This window comes from Salmo trutta, chromosome 33 (assembly GCF_901001165.1).
Source record: "Salmo trutta chromosome 33, fSalTru1.1, whole genome shotgun sequence".
Lineage (NCBI taxonomy): Eukaryota > Metazoa > Chordata > Actinopteri > Salmoniformes > Salmonidae > Salmo > Salmo trutta.
The window spans coordinates 23,091,280-23,100,707 of record NC_042989.1 but is presented as its reverse complement, the minus strand read 5'-3'; the positions used below and the strand labels follow the sequence as shown (position 1 = coordinate 23,100,707).

The 9,428-nt window shown below is 41.3% G+C and overlaps 1 protein-coding gene across 2 annotated transcripts; it reads right to left on the bottom strand.

The window, feature by feature from the left end:
• Positions 1 to 6,552: 6,552 nt before the first annotated feature.
• LOC115172680 (TATA-binding protein-associated factor 2N) lies at positions 6,553 to 7,962 on the bottom strand. Of its 2 annotated transcripts, XM_029730363.1 has the most exons (6): positions 7,875 to 7,962; positions 7,677 to 7,721; positions 7,420 to 7,430; positions 7,306 to 7,332; positions 6,779 to 6,908; positions 6,553 to 6,745 (listed from the first exon to the last, which is right to left on the bottom strand). In XM_029730363.1, the coding sequence occupies exons 2-6, from the start codon at positions 7,687 to 7,689 to the stop codon at positions 6,666 to 6,668; spliced, it is 261 nt and encodes an 86-aa protein (XP_029586223.1). In that variant the 5' UTR covers positions 7,690 to 7,721; positions 7,875 to 7,962; the 3' UTR covers positions 6,553 to 6,665. The 2 variants fall into 2 exon arrangements, with proteins under 2 accessions (XP_029586223.1, XP_029586222.1); XM_029730362.1 differs by having other exon boundaries at positions 6,553 to 6,908; positions 7,875 to 7,958.
• Between the last annotated feature and the right edge of the window lie 1,466 nt (positions 7,963 to 9,428).

The window sequence follows — 9,428 nt, the reverse complement described above, 5'->3', positions numbered from 1 at the left end:
GAGAGGTTGAACAGGCAAGTAATAGGGGTTGCAACAATTTCGGCAGATAATTTGAGAAAGAGGATCCAGATTGTCTAGCCCGGCTGATTTGTAGGGGTCCAGATTTTGCAGCTCTTTCAGAACATCAGCTATCTGGATTTGGGTGGGGGAGGCTTTGGCGAGTTGCTGTGGGGGGTGGAGGTAAGCCAGGTGGAAGGCATAGCCAGCCGTAGAAAAATTCTTCTTGAAATTCTCAATTATAGTGGATTTATTGGTGGTGACAATGTTTCCTAGCCTCAGTGCAGTGGGCATCTGGGAGGAGGTGCTCTTATTCTCCATGGACTTTACAGTGTCCCAGAACTTTTTTGAGTTTGTGCTACAGGATGCAAATTTCTGCTTGAAAAAGCTAGCCTTAGCTTTCCTAACTTCCCTGAAAAGTTGCATATCACGGGGGCTATTCGATGCTAATGCAGAACGCCACAGGATGTTTTTGTGCTGGTCAAGGGCAGTCAGGTCTGGAGAGAACCAAGCATATCTGTTCCTGGTTCTACATTTTTTGACTGGGGCATGCTTATTTAAGATGGTGAGGAAGGCACTTTTAAAGAATAACCAGGCATCCTCTACTGACGGGATGAGGTCAATATGCTTCCAGGATACCCGGGCCACGTTGATTAGAAAAGCCTTCCTCGCTAAAGTGTTTAGGGAGCGTTTGACAGTGATGAGGGGTGGTCATTTGACCGGAGACCTGTTACGGATGCAGGCAATGAGGCAGTGATCGCTGAGATCTTGGTTGAAAACAGCAGAGGTGTATTTGGAGGGCAGGTTGGTTAGGATGATATCTATGAGGTTGCCCGTGTTTACCGGGTTTGTACCTGGTGGGTTCATTGATAATTTGTGTGAGATTGAGGGCATCAAGCTTAGATCGTAGGATGGCCGGGGTGTTAAGCATGTCACAGTTTAGGTCACCTAGCGGAAAGGTGTGCCAAGCTTGTAGCGTCATACTCAAGACTGTAAACGCTGCCAAAGGTGCTTCAACAAAGTACTGAGTAAAGAGTCTGAATACTTATGTAAATGTGATCTTTCCGTTTTTTGCTTTGTCATTATGGTGTATTGTGTGTAGATTGTCGCCCCCCATCAATGTAATACATTTCCGATAAGGCTGTAACGTAACAAAATGTGGAACAAGTCAAGGGGTCTGAATACTTTCCAAATGCTATGTGTGGGTGGGTGGGTTTGAGGTTCCAGTCTGCATTAGTTCTGTGACTGGCAATCAGAGAAGCTCCATTCATTACAGATTAATATGAGGCTGACATGGACCACCTGCTGGGGCTGCCGTCTGCCTAGCAGCACAACTACATGCAGAATCAAAGCCAGGGAGCATGGCTGTTTTATTATGCTACTCGCAGGAAAAACTAACCCCACTATAGTCTTAACTCACAACGCTACGACCTCTATTTCACTGCTATTGAGTTCATTATAAACACAGGGATTCATAATCTACCATACACTGACTGACTGAAATCAATCAGAGCTCAAAGGGAGGGTCTTGGTGCATCATTTATGTTCTGGGGACAATTTGTGATAACTTTAAACCGAAATCCACCACAACTATGTTGTAGTGATAGTGGGCAGGGCAACGATATCACTGCTACATGTCAATTAATGCGTCACTTTGGAAACGGGGTAGGATGCTGCTCCATTTGCCGAGGTATGAGAGGGCTCCTTGGACACTTATGCATGGACTGTGAGTTGGAAATAAGCATGCGCTGTCAAGACATCTTCGGGTATTGTGCCACCATGTATCTCATGGCATTGAGGAATTCAAAAATATTGAGCTATAGAGTTTTACAAACAGTAAGTAAAACATGCATTTTTAAATTGCTTTACTCTAATTTGCATAGATTCAATTTGATTGCAATTCATTAGGATATGCAACTTGGCTTTACCTGATTGTTACCTTCTATAGTTTCTTCATTATTAGCCTAATAAATGTAAACTAATAACAGCCTCAAATTTCATTGAGTCGTGGATGAGTTATGGGGTAAAAATGGACAACTAATGTTGGGTAAAAAATGATCTAATTGGCATAATTAGTCTCAAAATTGTGACCCGTTCATGCCAGCTGTCAGTTGAGACAAGAAATATTTTGAAAGTCAGGAACTGTAATATTGATGGATATTGTGGTTCTGCAGATAAAAGGAATCTCAAAGCCATTTGTTTCACTTGAGAATCGTATGTGTCCTTTCAACTACTGTATCTGATATGTATGTCTCAAAATACTCTTACTACTTTGCACCAGCAAAATTATATTGATTGCACAATTCTTCACACTTTCTAATAATTTCTCAATGTGTGTGTTATATTCTGGCAGGATATCAGCCCTATGAAGGTCATAAAGGATTTTGTCCTCCGGTGTCACAGCTGAGGAATGTTTTGACACATCCAGCTTCCTCTGGAAGATAAATAAATAACTGAAGAGCTGGTCTGATAATATATCAACCATGTCTGTCAAAGAGGCTTCGATTGGACACGCTCAGGGAAAAGTCGGTCAGAGTAGAAAGCTGACAGGTCCTCGACGACGACTCTTGGTAAATCAAAGACTAGCATTGACATGAAGAGGAAGGGAAAGACTTGGGCTTGGTGACAGAAGGGATCAGGGGACAGCAATGGCACCAAGGAAGACTCTATGCCTGGCTGCCAGGACACAGTCATTGAAGAGGTTCCACCGGAATTTACCACCGAGGACCCTCAGAAACCTGATTCCAAAGACGGTAACACTAGAAAACCCTAGGAGAACAACAAAGACACCCCCCCCCCCCCCCCCATACAAAGTGATGTAAAAGCTGATTTATGTAGACCAAAAGAGGCAGAAACAAGACTTAAGGAAGCATTGAAGGCGATGTTTCTCTCCATCTCTCATCTGCATTAGGTGGAGGAAGAGAGCTGATAAGGTCATGATATCAAATTTATCAACAAGCAAACCAGAGACTGACTTTGCTGTTCAAACAATTGCAGTTTACAGTGTAACTTGCGAAAAGCAAGTCAATAATCGTTCCAACCTTGACACTCCTGCGATCGAAGGGAAGGAGGAAAAGTAGTGCAGGATATCGTATTAAAGGTTATTGTCAAACACATTGACTCAAATGCAATTTGCGAGTGAACTAAGTTACCACACTGAACCAAGAAAGAGTGTGCTGAATATTCAGGTGCAAAGTCCAAGATCCAACAACTCTCATTCAGAAGTACCATGACCTTTGCAAATAGTCTGGGTAGCCATTAGATTAGATGTTCAGGAGCCTTATGGCTTGGGGGTAGAAGCTGTTTAGAAGCCTCTTGGACCTACAATTGGTACCGCTTACCGTGCGGTAGCAGACAGAACAGTCTATGACTAGGGTGGCTGGAATCTTTGACAATTTTTAGGGCCTTCCTCTGACACCACCTGGTATAGAGTTCCTGGATGGCAGGAAGCTTGGCCCCAGTGATGTTTGAGTTTGAGTTTATTTTATTTTTACAGGGACAGTGCACATTAATCAACGTTTCAGTAAAAGTGCCGGTTTTAGCCAGCCGGCTAATTTTCAACCGCAGTCCCTAACCGCAGTGTGTACTGGGCCATACACACTACCCTTTGTAGTGCCATGTGGTCGGAGGCGAGCAGTTGCCATACCAGGCAGTGACGCAACCAGTCAGGATGCTCTCGATGGTGCAGCTGTAAAACCTTTTGGGGATCTGAGGACACCTTGCCAAGTCTTTTCATTCTCCTGAGGAGGAATAGGTTTTGTCATACCCTCTTCACAACTGTCTTGGTGTGCTTGGACCATGTTAGTTTGTTGGTGATGTGTACACCAAGGAACTTGAAGCTCTCAACCTGCTCCACTACAGCCCCGTCGATGAGAATGGGGGCGTGCTCGGTCCTCTTTTTCCTGTAGTCCACAATCATCTCCTTTGTCTTGATCACGTTGAGGGAGAGGTTGTTGTCCTGGCACTACACGGCCAGGTCTCTGAACGCCTCCCTATAGGCTGTCTCGTCATTGTTGGTGATCAGGCCTACAACTGTTTTCATCTGCAAACTTACTGATGGTGTTGGAGTCGTGCCTAGCAATGCAGTCATGAGTGAACAGGGAGTACAGGAGGGGCCCCTGTGTTGAGGATCAGCGTGGCAGATATGTTGTTACCTACCTTTACCACCTGGGGGCAGCCCGTCAGGAAGTCCAGGATCCAGTTGCAGAGGGAGGTGTTTTGTCCCAGGGTCCTTAGCTTAGTGATGAGCTTTGATATTTGTGAATGTTTTATAAATATTATGATATCATGGATGGATAATATTTGATCAGCTTTTTTTCTTTTTTTCTGTCATATTGTTTGTGTGAAGCAACATCCCAGATTGTGGAAGACTTGTTTCCATAGCAATGAGACACTTGAAAATGTGATTCAGGTTATTATACTGTACTTTTACATAGACATGTGCAAGACACTTTTGTCATGTTTTGTTCAACTGAATTAAAATATATAAATGTTATCTGTGTACAAACATTCCATTGCTGTATACATAACTGCATTTTACATATCTGTAGCACAGACCTCCAATGTATTGTAACGACCCTGGGTTTATAAGCGCGGAAATCGACTCTGCCGCCCGAGCATGCTTTTGCGGCACAGTCGATAGCGCGCCGGACTTCGGGCATGAAGGTCGAGGGTTCGAGACCTGCTCCCTGCCTGTTTCATTACATTGGTGTCAGAAGTGATCGGACCTTGCATCCACGGAGCATGATTTGCGGCACACTCGATAGCGCGCCAGACTTCGGGCTTGAAGGTTGAGGGTTCGAGACCTGCTCCCTGCTGTTTCATTACAGTATTATATTTTGAACACATTTTAGATGTGTATCCCTCTGGTGGTAAGAGTCAACTGCAAGTACCATTAAATGAGAGGAAATTGGCCCTTTTACTGTGGCTGCGTTCCTATGCTTAGACGTTGTGCCTGACAAATCTTACAACGCGTGGATAGGTATTTTAAGTATCAGCTAACCACATACGCTATAGCAATGTGTCAATCGATGACAAAGTCGAAGACGGAGCACGCAATTATTATTGCCTTGCCTTATGGTGGTTTCGAGACAACTGGGAAATCGGAAATCCTCGACTTCGGTGCCTTTAACTGGGAACTCAACAACAACAAAACAAGCGCTGACTGGGAAAAATCGGTTTGAACGGTAATCCAACTCGGGAACTCTGGCCTCTTTCTAGAGAGCTGACTTTCCGACTTGAAGCTCACTGACGTCATGACCCTAAGGTTGGACGTCTGAGATTTCCGAGTTCCCAGTTGTTTTGAAAGCGGCATTAGCTGTTGAACACGACCATCATTTATCGATTCAGGCTGGAATAGTCGGCTATTTTGTGGACTTTATGTTGAAAACTAGTTATGTTTCTATCCAATTGGCGACAGATTTTTATGCGAATATTTTTAAAGCCCTTTACATAAAATATACGTATTTTCCCACCACAGATCTGTTTCCATCAAATTGATTTGCTGCTGATAAAAGTCTGTGCGTGATGACGTAGTGCACAAAAAATATATTTTGCAGTCAAATACAAGTAAATTGTTTCCATCGCATTTTCAACTCAGATTTTTTTGTGCGTTATATAGCGAATGTGCTCACTCTGGTATTGGCACGTGCTGTCTAGCCAACAGTTTGCAGATACATAATACATAATGAAATTATTATGAACAAAAGAGCGAGATCATTTTAATAATTGGTCAAACGGCAGCCAAGAATCGATCATCATGTCACCAGAATAATACCCTTATTTATTGGAAAGGAGCATCAAGATCATCACCTTTCACCACCCTGTGAAGTTAATATGTTTAGTTTGTGGTAGCCTAATAAGATGTGTGTCTTCTTGAGTCGTAGTGGGAGGACCACGCAACATGTCGTGACTTGATATGATGGCTATTATATCAATATTTGCGCATAAAAGCGTTTCCACCGTAATTTTTCCTAAACAAAAAGATCACACCTTGTGTAGCATATTTTGTTTTTTCGACATTTGGAAATTTACCGACATTTGCTTTCCATCAGGCCTATTGGACATGTTTTTATCCGTCAAGTAAGCCTACTTTACTCGCTTAAAAAATGTTGGACGAAAACGTACCTGGTTAAGAAAACATTCGGGATTTTTTTCCTGAATGTTGAGTGGACGTTCACATGGACATGATTGATAACAACGGTTAAACAGAGTGGTGTAAGGGGAGACAAATATCCACAAGAAACAGGATTATATTTCCAAGACTCAGGGACATACCTGGTCATTGTTCCGGATTTATTACTACCCCGTTGGTTAATGTTCTGTATGTGAGTAAAATGATACAAATGGCGTTGAGTGTGTGATATGTTGGTCTGGTATGGGCTACACGGGAATGGTGTAGTATGATTGATAGTATCTCGACGCCTCTGACATATGGTGACTTGTTTAGATGGCAAAAAATGACACATTTTGGAGTAATATTTGTGTTTATATTTTGTAAAATGTTCATTGTATTGCATGATTATTATGCATTAAGAAGTTATACAAACATATGGCTCTGTTTTTTAAGTAGGTTTTATTAGAGATTTGTAAACTTTAAGAAATCGCTCAACGTGTTTTTTCCGTAATTACCGTGATTAAACAGATGCAAATGGTTCATGATTAAATCTTTAATGTCCTCCTTTTCCTCCTTTTCCTCCATGGTCGCCTCCTTTTCCTTTATGGTCACCTTCTTTTCCTTTATGGTCACCTCCATGATCGCCTGCTTTTCCTTTATGGTCACCTCCATGATCGCCTGCTTTTCCTTTATGGTCACCTCCATGATCGCCTGCTTTTCCTTTATGGTCACCTCCACGCTCGCAGGCTTTTGCATGCCCATGGCCGTGTCCCCCTTTTCCACCTTTTCCCTTCCCCTAGAAATGACAAAAATAACATTACTAGACTCACCTATTGGTTTCGGAAAACCTTTCCTTTATGAATGGAAATGTTTTCCCTTCAATTGTCTCAACGATTACCCTGACATGTGAAAATCCAAATTAATTTTTTGGGGGGGTTTCCGAAGCAATATTAATGTTATTACATTCATGTGTATTAACTATTATTTTGTAAGCCTCCTAACTCTCCTTTGCCCTCCTCCGGAGCCCTGTGAAACAGACAGTATTCTGTTTACATCCACCAGGACAACACTGGGATCTAAGATATAGCAAGAAAATAGTTTTGTTCTTTACTTCGCTTGATTTGAAAAGATTTTTAAGACTGAGTTGACTGAAGTAAAGAAGCAGAGATAGACAAATAATGCAGATATCTTACGTCATCAGTCCCAGGTGTGGGGTCCTCCTGGAACAACAACACATTATGTCTCACACATAGCACACAAGTCTGATGGCATTTTCTGTATTTGAAAAGTAAGTTAACTTGACTTACCGGTTTCTTTGCTGTGGAAAAAAAGTATGGAATATTTTGAAGTTATTCAAATAATAGAGGAATGCATTGTCATTGTTTCCCAGTAAGCATCGAGAAAGCATGTATAGGCCATACTAGTCTACTCACGCCTTGAAATCGTAAATGCAATGTCAATGCAATATATTCTCAACTTCAGGGTTGAGTTGTAAAACTACATAGTAATTTAAAACCTCAGTGCACATAATACAGTAAATGAAGTGAACAACTTCAACACTTACCTGGATCACTCATTTTCTCAGACAAGAGTTGGCACTGAAATCACACTGTTGGACAAATCAATAGTATATTTCCAAAAATAATCAGTATATCAAATTAAAATCCAGTATTTTCTTATCCTTGTAAATATCAAAGTTACTTTTGTCATAAACAAGAATTGCATAAGAACCCATCCATTTACACATTAAAGCAAGCCTCACCTGGTACTGGAGGTTGAAGGACTGTACATAAACTGTATTTTCAGTCTGTATTTATAAGAGTGTAGAGTATGTAAAAACCACACCCAGTCCTTTTAATTACAGGTGGAAAGGTGTTTGTAGTCGGACAGAAAAAGCAGGGCGGAGAAATGAGGTGATAGGTGACCCAAAATATTGGCATGATACTGACAGTTAAAAAGGAGGTGGTTAAAAACAAAGACAAAACAAGGACATCATAATTATGCCGAACCGTACTGTTCACCCTTGCATACCCCACAAGACATGCCACCAGGGGCCTCTTCAAAGTCCCCAAGGCCAGAACATACTATGGGAGGTGAACAGTACTACATAGAGCCATGACTACATAGAACTCTATTCCACATCAGGTAAATGGTGCAAGTAGTAGAATCAGATATATATACAAAAAAAACAGATAAAAATACACCTCTGGAAAAGCAGGGACTGTGAAGCAACACAAACATAGGCACAGCCACATGCATACACACATGATAACATGTACACATGGATTTTGTGTTTCAGATATGTGGTAGTGGATTAGGGGCCTCAGGGCACACACTGAGTGTTGTGAATTCTGTAATGAATGTATTGTAATGTTTTTAAAATTGTATAACTGCCTTAATTTTGTTGGACCCCAGGAAGAGTAGCTGCTGCCATATAAATACCAGATTTTGACTTGATATGCAGAACATTTGGAGTATAGGCCTATACTATCAATTTAAGGAGGACTTGGAGTTTGGTATCAGCCAGGCAATGTTCTCTTGAGATGAGAAGGGCGTGATTACGCGCCAAAGAAGCAGTGAAGGAGAGAGAGAAATTATTTACATTTCTCAGTGGTGAGGTGGATAGAGTTATGGGTGAGACGCCCTGTCCTTAGGCAATTTGCAACCTGAGAGCAAACATCAAACCTCGTTCCAACAGAAAAACCTTTAAAACTCTTTAAAAAATGAAATGTCTTTTGAGGTGTGAAACTCCAATTGCATTGGAGTAGGTTGATTTAATAGAAATGGAAAGAGCAACTGATGTTTCACCAATTTTGTGAATCCATGATCTACAACTTCCTCATAAAAAATCTGTGTATTTTTATACTTACATTTTTTTACCTTTATTTAACTAGTGTGTGAATTGACAACTGCCAATCATGTTGTCAAAGAGTAAAGAGTTTACCCAGCTAGCACATAACCTTCTGAGAATCATGTGTCTTAGAACGTGGTGAGAGTGTATGTATGTGAAACATTACAGCACAGCTGAAAAATATATGGCACATGAAAATCCTAAGAGGGCAGTTTACAGAGATACTGTAGGTGGGATGGACTGAGAGTAGCTGAGGGGTGGGCTTAAAAGCTCATGTTCTATAATAGTTATGATTGAAAACAAGGTATAATGTATAAGTACTATATATCTAGATGTAATGGATATCAAATCAATGAATTCTTGTTATGTAATAAAAAAAGAAATGTACATGCAACAACAAGAAAAAGCCGGTCCTCCGAAGAGGTTGGGGTGGTGGATGGGCCCCCAAAGAATATATAAATAAAC

Bases quoted from the DNA above. Each gene is read 5' to 3' on its own strand.
- LOC115172680 (XM_029730362.1), bottom strand. The intron at 6,909-7,305 runs GTAAGATATCTG...TGTCATTTCTAG, and splicing joins CCACACCTGGGACTGATGAC to GGGAAGGGAAAAGGTGGAAA.